We start from the raw sequence: 19,703 nt of genomic DNA, 5'->3' as shown, positions 1-19,703 counted from the left end.
CTATACCTTTGTGTCCCAATTTCAGTCTTCACCCACACATTAGCTGTCTGTCAGTGTGGCCTATGTGTTATCCGGAACAAAGCCATGTGAAACAATGGGGCTAAGAACTTTTACCTATTTGTCGTAATTTCTGAGGTTATGGGATCAAAGTCTAAAGAGTATTATCTTCATTTTAGGAAAAAGATGAAGATTCAAGTAGCAGAGCTTGAATGTTAGCTTCTGTAAGGCCGGTGGCCATGACCGTGCAGGTTCACATTGGCTTCGGGCAGACGGTAAAGGAACTGTGGAGCTGGAAAGTGGTGGGCCATTCCGTTTATTAGTCTCCCAACAGCGGACTAGCAAGCAGGCAGGGAAAACTGCTTTTCTCCCTCCCTCCTTCTCTCCCTCCCTCCCCCCATCTCTCGGGTTGGGGGGGGGACCCCTTCTCTGGCACACAACAGCCCCTCCCAGGGGTGGCAGGCAATCCACAATCTATAATCTGCCGCCCTGAGGGCAAGCTCCTGCAGCCTTACATAGTCTATACACACATGGCACTGCCCCTGCTCATGCACCAATCAGACTAAGTTCGAGGGAGCAAGCCTAACACACCTGTTTGCCCAACAGTGTCTCCGGCAGGACTGCAGTGGTGTCCGGGAACAGACTCACCACCTTGGCTGTCAGCTCAGCGGCCTCTGCTCCACCCCTCTCCACCCCCACACTGCTTCACAGCTCTCTAAAGGTGCTAAATGCTTTCTTTAATAAAAAAAAATAATAAAAAAATAAAATAAAAAAGAAAGCTTTCTATTATGTTTATCTAAGGCACATCAGGGCAGTTTAGTTTCAACACATGATCATCTCCAAGCTGTTTCGGGCAAGGGAATTAAAATGCAAGAATCACTCACATCCGAAGCTGTAAATGTGCACCGAGGGTGTGTGTGAAGAGGGGGAAGAGTGACTAAAAAAGAGAGCTATGAGTAAGCAGGTTCTAACTCAGTAAAATGGAATTTCAAAACTAACCCCCCAGCCAGGAGCAAGGAGCACTAAAGCTGGAGTGAGGTTTCCTAAAAAGGAACTGGAGTGGTTTTAGCTACAGGTATCTATCTGCTGCTAAAATGCCCCCGGGGTGTTGTAATAGAATAATGGGTCCTTAAAAGGATAGGGTTTCTTCCAGTCATTTCAAACCAGGCATCAGCAATTGCTGTACTTAGACTCTTGAAGTGGAACAACTTGTCATGCAAATAGAAAATTTAAAAGATTTGCATTTCAAATCATACAGGAAACAATAAACCCTCAAGAGCTCACCTTATCTGAACTGGGCAAAAGGAAAAAAGTCAACCTGTGAATAAGTTTTAAAAAAATGCCTTGCGTGGTGTAGAGACAACCGATTTAAGGAAGTTTCTGGGATGAGAATAAATTTTCCTTTAGCTCTTTAGAGCTGCAAGTTCTTTGTCATCAGCATGTTAATTGGGAATTTAAACAATTCCTAAGGAGAAATGCAGTGTGACTCCATAAAAGTGAACAATCACCCAATCAAATTTGAGTTGAGATAGAAGATGCTGATAAGATAGATGATACAGTGTTATGTGACCTTAACCACACTCTCACAGTCATTCGTCATGTAAAATGCCTCAGGTGGCAACAGAAATTATATAGGGATTCAATGACACAGACAAGAATGAAGCATGTGTTCTGAAAGTGGAAAATGGATTTAGTATTACTTCTTTTACCATCTGTATTAGGTTATCCTAGTCAAGGTTATATGGCTCACCAAGTAGTCAAATATCCCGAGCATGCTCTATGAAGAGTGTTTACTCTTGTTTATCTGTGGGATACTTAGCTAAAAGTTAACCAGTGAGCAATCCAGGTACTGATAAACAAATCTATATACAATCCAACCAATTTCCTCTTTCACAGAGAATGCCTATAACTGCTTTACCTAATTTTCAGGATTGGGCGCTGAGATTTATAAAATCTTCTTTTAAAATCTTGAATATTTGAGGCAAAAGGCCAGGCTTATTTTTGAAAGCCACAATTGAATATCTGAAGCACCATTCACTGGCAACAAACCCTTTTCTAAAAACAGCAGTGAAGTCATTGTACCAAGCCTGTGGGATCCACCACTCACAAGATTTCAGAAACAGATGAATGCCCGGCACCCATTATGCTCAAAGATGTCAACCTTGAGGACTGAGGTCTGGGGCTGTCAGTTTGGAAGAACTGTTGCAGTATCAACAATCTGGACATGGGGTTCGGATCCTGCTCCCTTTTCTCCTTCCAAAATATAGTCTTAAAATGAGGCAAATGCTTATCCTTTGGTTATTTTAAAGCTGAATATCATCAAATGCCTTACCATTTTTTCCTTTACTAGAAATTCCTCATTCCCAAAAGTAAAATAAAACTCTAAAAGACTTGCTTAACTTATCTCCGTGGTGTGACTTACAAAATGAAGCCATACAAGACCAACAAGTCTGTGTCTAACAGGTAAAGGGGGACCCAGAAGGGCAGCGATTGTGATGGCCTTTCTAGGGTACAGGGGTGACAGACAAAGTGAGAGAGTGCCTGGAGGGAAGGTCAAGAGGGAGCTTCCGTGGTAATGAGGTGCCTACCATCGCTGTGATGCTGAGAAGCTACCCATGGATATAGCGCACCTGTGGCCATTCTTCTGCTCACATACCACTCTGCTTCTACAAATTTCCACTGAACAACTGACCCATCCAATAGAGCACAAGCACACAGGGGATTTAATATAGAAGGTTCTCCCCAAATGCTGGCATTTCTAGGCTGAACAGAAACTAGTCAACTTCCCTTTGATAGAATTGGGGGAATCCTGAAATGAGCCATATCAAATATCAATAGGGTGACTCAGTTGTGTGAATAATCCAGCCCAGGAGGAAGTTCAGCTCCTTTCTGTCTGCAGGCACTTCCTCCTGCTCCAGGCTTTCTGAGCCAGAGGCTCCAGACCTTTCCCAGTTCATTCTGCCTCCCTCCCTCCCTCCCCTGCAGTGTGCAAAAACTGCTAACCACAGGTACCATATGCCTAGGGATAATGGAGCACATCCATAAAAAGGCTCCCACATAAATGCAGGCAGTATGGGTATTTGTAATAGAATAATGAGGTTAACTTTCCTGAACTTGGTTTCTTTTTCTTTCTTTCTTTTTTTTTTAGCAAGAGAGACAGGGGCAGAGAAAGAAACAGAGAGAGAGACAGGAGCAGACAGGAAGGGAGAGAGATGAGAAGCATCAATTCTTCGTTGCAGCTCCTTAGCTGTGGCTCCTTAGTTGTTGTTCATTGACTGCTTTTTCATATATACCTTGACCAGGAGGCTACAGCAGAGTGAGTGACCCTTTGCTCAAGCCAGCAACCTTGGGCTCAAATTAGCGACCATGGGGTCATGGCTATGATCCCATGCTCAAGCCAGTGACCCCACACTCAAGCAGAGAGCTTGGGGCTTTAAATCTGGTTTGTCTGCATCCCAGTCTGATGCTGTCATTCACTGTGCCACCACCTGGTCAGGCATGAACTTGGTTTCTTACTAATATACTCCCTTAAGGCCGCATAAATTTGTAAGCGTGACAAGCTGAAATGAAATAAAATGTATGCTATGTAAAAAATCTGGCCAGGGCAGAATTCCAAACCTTCCTCTATTTAATGCAAAAATGCAATCTGTGCATCACTCAGGCACAACCACAACTCTGCAAACTGCCCTGAGTCTGACGCAGTGCAGAGAGTGATGATCTGGGCAGTAGGAAAACAACTCCTCCTCTTCCCCTCGAATTCATCTGAGTTTCTGAATCATTTGTTTAGCTGGTGATGAGCTACCAGCTACCTCCCTGAGTACGATCCTATCTAATTACAGCTCAGCAATATCCGCAGCAGGTGCAGACAGTCTGATTTCCAATTTAATTCAGCAATTTCTTTACTAATGGACAATAATTCCACTCTTGCTGGAGCAGTCACCGTGACCACATGTTTAGAGGGAAACTTGAAAGTTAATTTTCTTTAGACGGAAATCACTTTCTAAGACCTGAAATAACCTCACCTTTCGAGTTTAGTCTTTAAATTCCTTCACAAAGTTATATCCCGTCCTGGAACATACTACACACCACACGTAAATACACACAAGGGAGTTACCTACAAACTTTGTGATGAAAACATCTGCATAATGGAAGGGCTGAGTCCAGGTTTCCTATACAAAAAGTCCCACTTTTTCTTTTTCTCGTCTTCCTCCAGAAGCTTATGAAATGTCCTGATATATAGTAAGGACCCCTGAGCAACCTGACTGTTTCTCCCTCAACACGCTCTGATTTCCAAGTCGGCTTAGCTGTCTCCTCTCTCTTCCCCGTTCTCTGTGTCTTTGGGCCTCCTTACCTGTTCTATTTTCCACAGGAGTTCCTGCTTTTGCCGCTCCCACTCCTGCCGATCTCTGTCCAGGCGGTTGAGGAGTTCCACCTTCTCCTGGTTCCAGTTCTTCTCGCTGTGCTGCATCTGCCAGCGCAGGTCCATGACCTGGCCGTGACTGTCTGCAAGGAGCTTCTGGTGCGTCTCCCTCTCCTTCTTGAATGCCCCTTTGCTGTCAGTGCTGGAGGAGCCCAGTTCTCCCAAGTTTTTCTCAGTCTTTTCTTCCAGCTGCCACAGAGAAAAAACTTAGGAATTTAGTCCCTGCCAAGTCTCACCTTAGCAAGTAAAGAAAATCGCAGAACATGAAGGTATCTTCCCTGAAAATATGTTTAAACTGAGATTTGACCAACCCCATGGAAAAAACCATTTTCAGTTTTAAAGTCCTGATTACGAACATTTGACACAGAGGCACACAGAAATCAAGGTTCTCATAGTTTGCTTTTCAGCTCTACTTCCCTACTGAGTCACCACCATTTCTCGCCTGTCCTCCTGTAAAACTCCTTGAGGACAGGTGTATGTCTATCCCTATATTCTTAGCCCAAAATGGAACCTCATGATGGAGCAGTGATGGGACCTAGGAAGCTGCAACATATATTTAACAAACACCCAGTAGTTAAATACCAAAAACAAACAAACAAGCAAAAACAAAACAAGCAACAACAAAACCCTCCTATATAGACATCATATCAAATGGCTGAAAACCAAACAGGAAGACTTAGTGGCAGAGAAAAAAGACACACACAGACAGACATGCACACACAGAGGCACATGGATATGAATGACAACAGACCTTTTCTCAGAAACTATGCAAGTCAGAGAACAATAGAGTGACCTGTAGCGGGGAGATGGCACTTTGATAGAATTATACACTCAGCAACAAAATATCTTTCAAAAATAAAGAAAAAACATTTTCAACAAATAAAAATGGAAAAAATGTCCATTGTCAGCAGACCCTCACTTCAAAAAAATGATAAAGGAACTTTTTAGGCAGAAGAAATAATACAAATAGACACTGTTCTACACACAAAAAAATTAAGAACACTGGAAATGGCATAAATAAATACAAATATAAAACTCATTTATATATACATATATATATATATATATTTTGGTGACAGAGACAGAGAGAGGGTCAGATAGGGACAGACAGACAGAAAGGTAGAGATGAGAAGCATCAATTCTTCAATGCAGCATCTTAGTTGTTCATTGATTGCTTTCTCATATGTGCTTTGACTGGGGGTTACAGCAGAGCGAACGACCCCTTGCTGAAGCCAGTGACCTTAGGCTCAAGCTGGTGACCTCAGGCTTCAAACCAGCTACCTTTGGGCTCAAGCTAACAACCATGGGGTCATGTCTATGATCCCATGCTCAAGCCAGTGACCCCACACTCAAGCTAGTGAGCCCGTGCTCAAGCCAGTGACCTTGGGGTTTCAAACCTAGGTCCTCCATGTTCCAGTCTGACACTCTATCCACTGCGCCACTGCCTGGCCAGACTTTACCTATTTTTAATTGCTTTAAAAATCACTGAGTGTCCAGACTGACCAGTGGTGGCAGTGTGGATAGAGTGTTGACTCGGAATGCTGATGTCCCCAGTTTGAAACCCTGAGGTCACCAGCCTGACCATGGGGTCATCAGCTTGAGTGTGGAATCAAGGTCACTGGCTTAAGCAAGGGGTCACTGGCTGGGCTAGAAACCCTGGTCAAGGCACATATGAGAAGCAATCAATGAATAACTAAAGTGAATCAAATATGAGTTGATGCTTCTCATCTCTTTCCTCCCTCTCCTTTCCAGTTTCTCTTTCTCTCTCTCTCACTTAAAAGAAAAAGATTTAAAAAACCCACTGAGGCCCTGGCCGGTTGGCTCAGTGGTAGAGCATCGGCCTGGCGTGCAAGGGATCCCGGGTTCAATTCCCGGCCAGGGCACACAGGAGAAGCGCCATCTGCTTCTCCACCCCTCCCCCTCTCCTTCCTCTCTGTCTCTCTCTTCCCCTCCCGCAGCGAGGCTCCATTGGAGCAAAGATGGCCCGGGCATTGGGGATGGCTCCTTGGCCTCTGCCTCAGGCGCTAGAGTGGCTCTGGTTGCAAAGAGCGATGCCCCGGAGGGGCAGAGCATCGCCTCCTGGTGGGCAGAGCGTCGCCCCCTGGTGGACGTGCCGGGTGGATCCCGGTCGGGCGCATGCGGGAGTCTGTCTGACTGTCTCTCCCCGTTTCCAGCTTCGGAAAAATACAAAAAAACAAAAAACAAAAAAAAAAACTACTGAGTGTCCAAAGCAAAAACAGTTGCAATGTACTATGTGTTTCTAGACCGTGCAGAAGTATACTGTACAACAACAATAACACAGAGGACAGGAAGGGAGGAATTGGGAGTATACTGTTGTTGGAGAACATAAAACATTTTAGTTACAGATAAGTGAACATACAGATGGATCTTTTTCCTTTCTTAGTTTGGTAGGTCCCATGGACCCATGTTATTCCATTCAATTCTAATGGTTTCTAATCTATTCTCTACCTTGAAGTCAGAATAACCATTTTTAACAGCAAACCAAAATGCTTTAATTCCACAATAAAATCAGGATTATTGTTTCAATTCTTTGCATATTCTTTTCTTTCACACTTGACTAGCCGCAACTTCGCAGACATGGCATGCTCCCTTCTTCACAATGTTCCTTTTCTATCTGACATATCTTTTCTCATCTTTTGCATGTACTCACTCTTATTCATTCTCTGAAGTTCACTCTAAGCAGGACTTTCACAAACAATCCTCCCCTAAACCCTCAAGCTGAGCTGTGTGCCTTTACCTCCCACCCCAGCACTGTGTATCAACCTGATCGGTTGCTTCTCATACAGTGATAAATTATAGCCCTGTCTGGGTCTCCCACTGTCCTGCAAATCCAGGCAAGAAATACATTATTTGCTGTCGAATCCTTGCACTGGGGAGTCAACTGAAGGAATCATCTTTGGTAACTGACACAATATGACCTTCACTCAGAGAAAATACTTAACTTTTGGTAGAATTCACCTGTTTTGCTTTTCCGTAGAAGAGGGTAAAGATGGGAACATCACAAATGAACCGGCATCCACCCACACTCATTGCTTCCTGGGCTGCAAATTTTTAAGGAACTTCTTAAACAATTTGGGCAGAAGACGAAACTCACCCACTACCACCTGCTTCTAGGCTCCAGGTCCTAGCGTTACCTCATGGTGTTTAACGGCTTCCTCTGGGAGGCTTTATTTGTAGCAAACATGTGGGTGGATACACGGTTTCTCTAAAACCAAGATGCAATGTTTTGAGATTGGTTTGCATCAACGATCGTGCCTCTTTCTTTAGCTACACTTCATGTCTTTGAAAATACTTCCTTTTTTGTCCCATAAACATAATTTTATATAGGTTTAAAGGTAGCACATCAGAAAGTGTTTCTACTCATTTCTTCTCTGCTGAAGGGGGACTATACAGGCTGTCTCTTTACATAAACAGAACATCTAATAAGAGTCCATGACCAGGCGGTGGGCGGGATGTAACTGGGTCAGCAGCTCGGCCATCTGACCAGCTCCACTCGGTACTCTGGTGTTCCTATGCTTTGCAGCTTCCTCTGCAGAGAACACTGTGCCTCTGCTTTTCCTTCCCAGGCCTGTGAGCCAGGTACCATTACTCCCCTGAGCCAGGTGACAATGTAGGTGAACCTGTGCGTACCAGGGGAGAGCTTTTCCTTTGACATGCTATGCCCTTTCATCTCTTATTAAGGCCATTTGGAAGATGTCTCTTTTCTGGGCAATTATTTTTCCGTGCAGAACTGAGCTAATTTATATAAATTTTTAATTACTTTATGGTATGCCTCAAAATTCAGCCTAGAAAATAGATGATCAAAGATGTACAGACCTTCCCATCCCCCCCCCCCCCCCCCCCCCCCATCAAGGGGCTGGAAGAAAGCTGGAGAAACCATCTGAACAGGCAGACACTGTGCAGGAAGCGACTGCTTTCAGGATTTCCAGGGAGAGAATGTTTCTGAAAACAGTCAGGATGTTTCTGGCTAAGTCTGATTATAACAACCATGCCCGGCTCTAAAATCTCCCAGGAGGCTCTGCGTTGTTGGGCGTGTGGAGGCAGGAGCCCACTTTCCTCCGCACTTGAGCGCTAAAGGCTCTGTGATCTGAGACCGGCCTGTGTTTCCTTTGGTGAAAATAAGGACACAGAAATTGATTAGACTTCTAGGGCATTGAATGGAAGGTCTACCATTCTTCCCAGTATTTGGAGAAATCTAAAGAAACACGTGTTTACCTTTTGTCAGAGATAACTAAACTACAGTCTGCGCTGTTCTCCGTTTCTGTCTGAATTATGTCAGCGCGCTCTGAGCACCGCTTCGTGCTGGCGGTCCTTCATGGGACTAAATACAACCTCGTTCAATGCGGAAATGGGGAGAGAAATGCTTCTTTAAATTGCTGACTGTGTTCCATACTTGGGAGAGGGAATGGGGGGGAGAAGGAGGTATACCTTGGAAAGGTTGGGAACTTTAAGAAGAGCCGGCAGGAGAAGCGCCCATTTACTTCTCCACCCCCCTCTCCTTCCTCTCTGTCTCTCTCTTCCCCTCCCGCAGCCAAGGCTCCATTGGAGCAAGGATGGCCCGGGCGCTGGGGATGGCTCCTTGGCCTCTGCCCCAGGCGCTAGAGTGGCTCTGGTCTCGGCAGAGCAACCCCCTGGAGGGGCAGAGCATCGCCCCCTGGTGGGCAGAGCGTCACCCCTGGTGGGCGTGCCGGGTGGATCCCGGTCGGGCGCATGCGGGAGTCTGTCTGACTGTCTCTCCCCGTTTCCAGCTTCAGAAAAATACAAAAAAAAAAAAAAAAAAAAGAAGAGCCATCAGGCAGCTGCTCCAGGTTTCTCCTCAGAGCCCTCTTTCACTTAGACAAAGGTCACTAGGAATCTGAGTAACTGTGCCTCCTCCCCACCTGTCCCCGGGGAGACGAGGGCAGGTACCTGTTCCAGGCGGCACTTGAGCATGGCCCACTCCACGTCCCAGGCAGCCTTGTCACTGGCGTACTGCTGCTGCAGCTGCAGCCGGGCGAGCTGGTCCTCCCGCAGCTCCGAGCGCAAGTCCTCTAGCAAGGTCTTCAGCGCGCTGAACAGCTGCTGGTTTTCCACGACCTGTGGGAACACAGGAGCAGGCTCTGGCACCTCATGCAAGGCTCTTCTTCAGGACAGAAGAGGAGAGGAAAGAAGCCTGGCAGTCAAGGTGGTACTAGGCTGTTTCCAAGGTGCCACTGGCAATGGGTGCAGAGCCAAGGGTCCCCATGCAGGCCAGGGGGCCCTTGGTGCTATGGGGACCTGCAGCAGAGGAGAGGAAAGTGCAGAGGCCATAAGGAGCCCCAGAGGCCAGGGCTGCCACTTCAGATGTCCAAAGCTGTGGTTTGGGATGCAGATAAAACAAAATACACTCATTTAGGTGTGCTGTCGTTCTAATGCCAGCTGTTGCACAGAAGGGAATGAATAAAGGCCTTGTGCTTCTCCCTCCTTCCCTCCCTTCTTTCTTTTATACCCAGAAATCTGATGAAGGCCCTGTGGGATACGCATTTGGAAAAATGCTTCAAATCTGGCCCTGAAGGATCCTCCTACCAGAGGCCAGTTCTCAGCTGCCAGCTCTACCTCTGGGCAGACTGGGTTACAGGGACAGCCAGGCAGAGACAGGACAGATCCTTGGAGCCTAGGATGGGGCTGGGCCTGGCTCTCCAGCTCGCCCTCCACTGTGCCGGGCTCTGCAGGTCAGCTGGGGATGCTGGGTCTGGCTGCTACAAGTAGCACTCGGGAACTTCTTGGTGGAGTCCTGGTCAGGGGGGTTTCGTCTTGACTCTTTTGGCGACTCTGTGCAGCAGTCCCGTAAGAGAGGAGACCCATGGGATAGCAGGGGTCTCTGGATTTCCTGGAGAAGGCTGTGGCTGGCTTCTCCCTGGGTGACACCTCACCCACAGTCCCGCGCGGGCCCCCGGCTCAGGTGGGGACAGTCCCAGCAGCCAGCCTCAGGAGGTCCGGGTTGCTGACGGTGGTCACGGTGGCCGGCCCACTCTGTCTGCCGGCGGCACTGCTGGCCCAGGTCATCCGGCTCCCGCCGCACCCCCTCCCTCTGCCAGCGCCCTTCAGTCTTCCCAGCAGCGCCTCGCCTGGAGCTGCTTTGCTCCTGGGGGAGCCACTGCCTGGTGGCCTCCATGGCTGCCTCTTTCCGCTCCTTCTGCGAGTGGACACCTGTCAGGTGCTGCGCCACTTCTCCTCGAAGTGGAATGAGCACTGGCCGCCGGCTGTCGCCACCTCGCTCCTTCTTCCTGTGTGGTCCGTCACCATGCGGCCTGGGCTGCGGCTCCCAGTACCCAAGACACTTCCAGTATCGCCAAAGGCCTTACGCTTCTTGTAAACACAGGGTGGTTATCCTCTGACCTGTGGCCACTCAGAGGTCATGTATATGACAGACATGACCATGGGGAGGGGGAACTTTTCAAGTTTAATAATTAAAGCCAAAAGAAAATGCCTAACTTTTTCCCGAAGGCTTCCTCATGGTCTCTGAGACAGAATCACTGTCCTTTCTGCTTCACTAACAGCACAAATAGCCAATGCATGCTTGGCTCATGTGATGTGTACAAACAGGTCCAATAAATAAAAATGGTTCTTTTTCTTACTAATCTGCTTATACCTAACTTAAAAGATTTTATACTTTCTAAAACCTTGAAGGCACATTTCAAAACCATGATTGCTATCTCAGTACATTTCAGCATGGGCGTTTTACCGGAAAGGCTTGTCTAAATGAATTAATTCTGAACCTGGATAATAAAGAGCCACATGAGCCCAACTCTTCCAACCAGACGGAAAACACAAAGTGTATCACCACAAGGTCTCAGGGCAAGCTTGCTGGCGCATTCATGACCAGGAGGAACCAAGTTCTCTCAGGCCAGCTGGGTGCAGACTCTCTCTCTCCAGAAAGGAGTCTCATGGGAATCCCCTCACTCAGTACACTAAGGGGCCCTTTGCTCCCAACTTGGATCTGCACACATTTCACGTTCTCCTCTCCATCATGTGAAGAGTCAGTTATACTTCCAAAACCATCTACTGCTAGTGCTCGACTTACGACCACCATTGGTTCTGACAGACAGGTCGTAACACGATTTGGTCGTAAGTTGAGTAGGCTATATGTACAGTACTGTGAAATGATGTTATAAAAATCTTTACGTCATATTTTATCATAATTTTCTTTCATTATTGTTATATATCATAATTATCTTTGTTCATTTTATGCCATTTGTATCATCTCTACACCATTTTGTTTCCTATTTTTATATTCGCCAGGTTTAAGTAAAACACTGCATTACCAGTACAACTGGTTTAATATTTGCAAAGACAATTTCCTCTTGGTAGACATCTTGGGAGGGGTTTGATGAAAAATATCCAAGACACAAAACACAAATTGCTGTACTGAGTCTGGGATAACAGTTGAAATGGTGCACGTGAAGATGGTAGTGCTACCGGAAGCTGATCCGCACTGTCGTACGCCCAGCTGGGCAACGCTTGTGCTGCCAGACGCGGAGCAGTCGTGGCTAGCGATTGCGGTCGTAAAGTCGAATGGTCGTAAGTTGCATAGGTTGTAAGTCGATCAATATTTCTAGTTAATCCACTAAACACACATGTGTACAGACACAATGATGGTCAACCACATATGGGAAAATTTTAAGATACTTTGGATATATGTTTGGATTTAAGTAAAGTTGAATTAGAAAAGAGAAAGTCTTCAACACGAACAGATTTATTACTGAAAACTCCATAGTTGCCCCCATAATTTACACGAAGAGTTATAATATTAATACTGTAGACTTTGATGGAGTAGAAAGGCCTATTTATTAACCTTTTTTTATTTCATTTTTTTAATTTCATTTTTTTTAGTTTATTGAATTTTAGAGAGAAGAGAGAGGGGGAGAGAGAGAGACGGGGGAGGAGCTGGAAGCATCAACTCCCATATGTGCCTTGACCAGGCAAGCCCAGGGTTTCAAACCGGCGACCTCAGCATTTCCAGGTCGATGCTTTATCCACTGCGCCACCACAGGTCAGGCCTTATTAACCTTTTTATTTATTGCTTCTTGAGTTTTCTCACCTTGAATACTGATTTTTACTTTATTAGCTCTGAGATTAAAAGGCTTATTAGGAGTACAATTCAGTTAACATTTGTAAAACTCAAAAAACCTTTAAAAAATTTTATATATTCTTTCCAAACACCTGAATATAAATAAATCACCTCTCTATTCAATGAGATGCTTTTGCGATGTGTGAATCTGTAATAAGTGCAAACAGTTACTTCAAACTGTACACCAAAAGTGTTTTAAAATTAGGTAAGTGTAGATGAGTGAGGTATTACAATAATCTTTTCAGAAATATACACCATTCCAAGAATAAGATTATCTGAAAAATTATGTATATTTTATGGTAGATTTATTTGACATTTTCATGTTTGGGTTTTAGAGTTTAAATATATCATTACTATTTTTATAGTAATTCTATGTTTAATTTTTTAATTAATTTTAATTTCTTTTGTTAACATGGATTCAAGTGTTCCACTCAATATTACACCCTCACCTCCACCCCTATACCATTACTTTTTTTTTTTTTTAACAGAGACAGAGAGAGTCAGAGAGAGGGATAGATAGGGACAAACAGTCATTAGTTTTTCGTTGCGACACCTTAGTTGTTCATTGATTGCTTTCTCATATGTGCCCTCACCGTGAGGCTACAGCAGACTGAGTGACCCCTTGCTTGAGCCAGCGACCTTGGGTCCAAGCCGGTGAGCTTTGCTCAAACCAGATGAGCCCGCTCTCAAGCTGGCGATCTCAGGGTCTCGAACCTGGGTCCTCCACATCCCAGTCTGAGGCTCTATCCACTGTGCCACTGCCTGGTCAGGCTATATACCATTATTTTTTAAGTCTAAGTATTTTGAGCATAAAATAATGATAATGATTTTGATCCAGTCAATAGCTCCCTATGAACTGTAAGTCACACTGTGGCCAGCCTGTGGGATTCTTAACCCTACACCAACTAGCTCTGGTGACATTCGACCAGTACTTTGTGCTTCTCGAAGGCAGGGGTTCACGGGACAGTCATTTTGCAGATTGAAAATTTGGGGGACTATCTCTGGAAGTAAGTACTTTTTGACATTAGCAGATTATCAGATTAAATAAAATTAAGCCTTAATGTTTTCGTGTACATTTGGGTCAGAGTAATCAACACAATGTCCTATTATAGCAGTATAATATTAATCATCATGAAATGAGCTCAAAATTGCTTTGGGGTAAAGAATCCATGCTACTGGTATTTGTCACTATAGTCACCTGGGAACAGCGTGTGGCATGGCAAGAAGCCATATTAGCTCTCTGCCTTGGTGCACACCAGCAAGAACTGATGTCCAAGTTAAAATTTCTGAAGACCCTGAATGAGTCATTGATGAATATAATCCTTCTAAATGACTTTTCCACACACAAAACCCCCAATAATGATAACCAATATTGTTCCTAATGGGCCAGGGGTATGTTAAATCGTTCATCTCCATGACCTTGCATTTCGCATCAACAGTGGGTATATACTACCATGTTTTCTGTGTGATGGAAGAGGAACTGAAGTGTACAGAGATTGCCCAGGTCGCACTGCTAGGAAGAGCAGAGCCAGGACTGCAATCCAGGTCTGTCCCTTCGAAGGCTGAACAATCCAAGCCAGGATATTTGAATTCTGTTATCATGCCTTGCCTAGGCTTTTATTATTATTTTTTAACTTGATCTTAGAGAAGCCATCTAATCCTTGTGAAATGAATTCCATTCCCTTATCAAGGAAAATAATAGTGAGTGTGGGGCAGCTGTGTTAGGCTTGCTCGCGGGTTTACCAGCTGCAAGCACTTTGCTTGATCAGTGCGTGAGCACGTGGCAGAGGCACGTGTGCATAGCCTATATGAGGCTATGGGTGCTTCCCCTGGGCGGCGATTCTCCCAGATCGCTCTCTGGCCACCGTGAGGTGCGGTTTTCCTTGCTCCCTTGCCCTTACTGCAAATAGCAGATTCTCCTTTGTTGATTAGCTCTTTCCCTTCTGCTGTTTATTTGCTCACCTGTCTTTGTGAGCCTCCAGTAAACGGGTATGGCCTGATGCTTTTCAGCTCCACAGTTCCTCTACCGTCTGCCCGAATCCAGTGTGAACCTGCCTGGCCTTGGCCACAGGCATTACTGTGAGCCACCCCGAAAAAATACCTAGAGGTTACTTCTCTCACTTTTCCTCTGGCAATGGCCCTTACTGGGCTATGTTTAGGGTAAAAGATTACTCAAATTAAGTCAAGAATGGAACCCAGACTGTGCTCCATTTGAAGGTCTTTAGGTGAAAGTCTTTTTAGATACAGTGCTGCTGAACTTTCTGTGCCAGGGGCCAAGCTATGCAACCTTTTAGTTTATGTATCTGTTAAATATATGTCAATTTCAATGAAAAAAGGACAACTTTTCAATTTCTTTAAGTTCAGCTGGTTGGTTTTCTCAGAAAGAAGCAGGATAAAATGGCTCTATTTCTTCTCTGCAGTCAAGAGCATTCCAGCCCTTACATACAAGCTCATCTTTCTTGGATGAAGCTTAAAATAATCTGATCCCAAAATTGGGGTCAAAAGCTTGACTGTGCTATAAAATGTTAAACTTTAGAACAGCTTCAAGGTTGGTGTCAGCCAACAGGTACACAATAAATATTACTAATAGAAAGTGAAAAAGAACTTGTGGAAAAGGTAACATACCAAGCTACTTGTGATGCAATGCCAGCAATTTTACAAACTCGTTCTTGCTTAAGATTTCTAAAACCCGTATATCCCAATTCCATGAAAGAGCTAAATTACCATCAACTACTTTGCTTGTATCAGAGCTATTAACTTTGCAAATGACTTTAATCTAAAGGTTGAATAGAAATATTGCCTTGTTGCTCTAGGCTGACCCACAAAAGCCAGTCACAACATAAGAGGTGATGGTCTCTACTTCCTATTAGGCTATTAGACATAGGCAGGGAGTTCTGGAATACCTCAGTAGCTGCTCCTGACCCGCAACACACACTGCTTAGTTTCTATTTCATATATAGAAAGAGGGGGACCTCATCTGCTGTGCTCAATAAAAGTAGCTTTCATCCACAGGAGTCCTGAGACAAGTCCTTTCTGTGAGATTAACCAGAAAGGATGCATTTGCACTTCCAGCAACATTTTAATAGATAAGCCATTTATGATTCTTACCTGTATTATTATATTCCGATTAATTCTGATTCTTTGTTAAAACCATTATGCCGCCACAGATAAAAGATACTGAGCAATGTGGACTGGCCGTGAAAAGATCATCTCTGATGGAGGATATGAGATGATAGGCTCGTTTATGGGCAGAAATCATTTTTCCTCTGGCTGAGAAAACACCAGGTGATCCAGGCCCTGAGAGCCCTGCACCTGCAGGCCAGCATAATTTACCTGAGAGCTTCCCAAGAATAAATGTGGCTGCATGGAAGAGCTAATGGGCATATATTAATAAATTAGAAACCCAGAGATACCAGCCAAAGGCTTCAGAGAAACCAGGGCAGGTTTGAGAAAAGTCAAGTGGCCAGACGGGAAGAAAATCCCTCATCAGCGAGGTTGCGAGTTTGTTACGCACTTTGAAAGGTGTATCCATAAACAGCCCACTGTGGTTCACTCTGGGCGGTAGGACCGGGGCGGAGAGCCCTTCCTTAAATCCCCATTAGTACTTGTAATGCCGGTGGCCGCCATCATGGCCAGGTAGGTCCACACTGGATTCGGGCAGAAGGTAGAAAAACTGCAGAGCCAGAAAAGGTTGGGCCATTTCGTTTAATAGAGTCTCATAACGGTGGACAAGCACACAGGCAGGGAAGGGAAACTGCATCTCAGGCAAACAAATAGCAAAATGGCCCCTCACAGTGATGGGCAGGCAACCCGTCATCCGCAGTCCCCCATCTCTCCGGAGAGCAAGCACCCATAGCCTCACACAGGCCACACCCACGTGGGGCAGCCACACACTCACGTACCAATCGGGCAAACTGCTTACAGCTGGAAACCCCGCGAGCAAGCCTAACACAGCTGCCCCACAATATTGTGACTTTTCACCTCCCTGCGCAGGTGCTATTTCCACAGTAAGAGAAAAAAAAACAAAAAAGTATACAGCAAAAAGAAAATGCTTTGTCCTCATACGCTCAGGTCTGGCTCCTTACATGGGGTGGCGTGTCTCCTAGACGAGGATGTGAAACTGCGGAGCTGAGGAGTCGCCACGGCTAACACACAGAATTGAATTGTGAAAGCTCTTGAGGCTCAGAAAGAACGTTTTCTTATTAGGAAACACAAAACAAAAAGGAAAACATCGGGGCATGCCACAGCTGTGACATTCAGGCTTTGGCTGGAAGAGGTGCCCTTTCTGGAAGCTTCTCTGCCTTTGGGGCAAAGCAGAATGATGGGTAGCTGCTGGGCACCCAGGTGAGTCAAAGACTGAGGTCCAGGGAGCCAAAGGCACTGTGGCTCCAGGAGGAAGGCCCATTGTTACCTTGGGCGGCCCTGCAGACCCTAAGCTTCTGCTACGTCTGGAATCAGTGACAGGCCCAGGGGAGCAGGATCTGCCCAGTCCTCAGGCCGGACCCTCAGTGACCCTTCAGGGGTCAGTCCCAACGGAAAAGACTTAAAGACTAATATGAAAAAAAAAATTCATTAGATTTTGCTCTGAGTTTTAAATTAGATTACTTATATTTATATATAGATGCTTTAATGGTATATCCCTGAATGAAAAAGTAACTTCTCTTTAAAAAAAAAAAAATTAATCCAATTCTGGGAAGACTAGTGGTTAGAATCCCAAGGTCATAATTCTGTCACTATTAATCACCTTGTTCAGCAAAGAAACACTTGATTTTAGGAATTACTAATGAATATAAAATACATACATAGATTTAGCAGTGCTGATCTCAAAAGCTTGAACACAGTGGCGAGTGGCGAGCGACCCGGAGCTCAGCGAGAGCTGTGTAACGGGCCCTTGCACAGTGCCAGCCTCTGCTCTTCCTCAAGGCAAACTGCAAGTGCTTACTGTTCTCAAGGACAACGGTCAATGCTGCTAGATTGTATAACCAAAGATCGGTCAGAACATTCGCAGAGCCAAACCTTTATCAACCTGATGGTTCTCATGAGCTATTTCCAATATATGTAATTTTTTTTTTATCTCATTGGACATGATAAATGTTGCCATTTATTGTATTCAACTGTGAGAATGTTCAATTTGACACAAAGCAAAAGACCAAGGCTTGGGAAATTTTGTTACATGTGAGTTTATCCTTGGGAAAGAAGTTTGTTTCTCATTCTGCTTATCACCTTGGGAGGTTCTCAAGAGTTTCTGAAAGGGTGTGGCTCTGTTCTCTTCCGCAGCTCTGTAAAACACCCAGACTGCCTAGCGAATGCCCAGGCCCCTAAAGGGCAGGCAAACCTAACAGAGAAAGTTCACTCCTGGGGAACCAGCTGTCGCTTACAGTAGAGCTCACTAATCTTGTGTCTTCGGACAGATGGCACTGTGCACTTAATTACTATGGAAAGACAGGTCCATTAGAGGCAGAACTGATTCTGCCCATCTGGACTCTACGCTGTGAGCCCACTCATGTGCTTCTGCTGCCCACTGTGCAAAGTGAAAACTCACAGGTCCATCTCTACTTTAAGGGGAAGGTCTAAAAAAATAAGCACTAGAAGAGGAGGAAAAGAGATAATATTAAAATACAGTGAATACGAGGTTCCAACTGAGTGACTTTGCGTTATTTTCCAACCCAAGGGTAAAATTTTCATGACTGTGGTTTAGAAAACCAGATGTACTCCATCCCCTCCACTTTCCAAAGCATTTGGACATATGCATGAGAAACATCCAACACACGATTTTAGTGCAGCGGGGTTCCGACTACGCGGAAACCAAGAAATACTATTTGAGTTAATCACAGGTACTTTATAGTACTGACTGCCAACATTTCTTTTAAAAATAATAACAGTGGTTCTTACCCAAGGCCACTGCTGTGCGCCGACCCCAGGTGAAGCCAACATCACCAGGTCTGACTAGGAGGCAAAACCTTAAATGGAAGACTTGGGGGATTGGAAGTAAAGAGAATACATTAAACTCAAAGTCATTGCACAGGACAGCAGTGAGATTCACTTCAAAGTGAAAATGAAGACACATCTCAAGAAACTCAAAGAATCATACTGTCAGAGACACGGAGACCCAGTGAATTCACTCAGGCTTCTCTTCGAAGGTCAGCGAATCATGAATATTCACTCTAAGAGAACCAGGAACAGAGGAGCAGATGTGACTGAAGTTTATCAGGAACAGCCAGCGGTCCAACAGTTTAGATATTGTTTTTACTTCTTTTTCTTTTCCTTCAATCCTTTTTTTAGTTTTAAAAATACTTCCTTTGTACTGTGGTGTTTAAAATGGAATTGAAAACTGCCCCCACCCCCACCCCAGTTCTTTAAAATATTTGACAACTGGAATTGTGGTACAAACATTACTATTATCCATTATTTGTTCTTGTTTGTTTTCACTGTGCTGATTGTTAGTGCTCAAACCTCAGTGCCCTTCCTACTGCCCTCTCCTTTTCACATGCCACACGTGTGTACAGAGAGGCCACCTCTGTCAGGACCGCCCAGTCTCAGGCTTGCAGTCCATTAGGTGGAGCCATGTAAGTCAGGGGTCCCCAAACTATGGCCCGTGGGCCACATGAAGCCCCCTGAGGCCATTTATCCACCCCCGCTGCACTTCTGGAAGGGGCACCTCTTTCATTGGTGGTCAGTGAGAGGATGCAGCCTGTGCTCCTGGAGTACTGTATGTGGCAGTGCCGTAAAGCGAGGCGTCGCTCACATACAGTACTACTTCCCGTGACGTGGGACGCACGCATCACAGCTCTGGAAGCGCGTCGTATCACTTGTTACGGCTAGCAGTGACAAATATGGAACCGGACACTGATCATCTCATTAGCCAAAAGCAGGCCCATAGTTTCTATTGAAATACTAGTCAAAGACTATACTTTCAGGGATCATTTCTATAGTTTGTGAAATACTAGTCAGTTTGTTGATTTAAATTTACTTGTTCTTTATTTTAAATATTGTATTTGTTCCCATTTTGGTTTTTTTACTTTAAAATAAGATATGTGCAGTGTGCATAGGGATTTGTTCATAGTGTTTTTTTATAGTCCGGCCCTCCAACGGTCTGAGGGACAGTAAACTGGCCCCCTGTGTAAAAAGTTTGGGGACCCCTGATGGAAGGGCTCACAATGACTTTCTAATTGGCTC

The 19,703-nt window shown here is 45.0% G+C and overlaps 1 protein-coding gene across 8 annotated transcripts in view; it reads right to left on the bottom strand.

Moving 5' to 3' along the window:
- The window catches only part of MTCL1 (microtubule crosslinking factor 1), a 169,329-nt gene that overhangs the window by 23,956 nt on the left and 125,670 nt on the right, over positions 1-19,703 (bottom strand). For all 8 annotated transcript variants that reach the window (XM_066246431.1, XM_066246434.1, XM_066246432.1 and 5 more), the window contains 2 exons: positions 9,347-9,514; positions 4,349-4,606 (listed from right to left, as the gene is read on the bottom strand). In XM_066246431.1, the coding sequence (XP_066102528.1) occupies positions 4,349-4,606; positions 9,347-9,514 (426 nt within the window). The remainder of the gene's footprint in view (positions 1-4,348; positions 4,607-9,346; positions 9,515-19,703) is intronic.

This window comes from Saccopteryx bilineata, chromosome 11 (assembly GCF_036850765.1).
Source record: "Saccopteryx bilineata isolate mSacBil1 chromosome 11, mSacBil1_pri_phased_curated, whole genome shotgun sequence".
NCBI lineage: Eukaryota > Metazoa > Chordata > Mammalia > Chiroptera > Emballonuridae > Saccopteryx > Saccopteryx bilineata.
The sequence above is the reverse complement of the archived record's forward strand: the minus strand, read 5'-3'. Positions and strand labels throughout refer to the sequence as shown.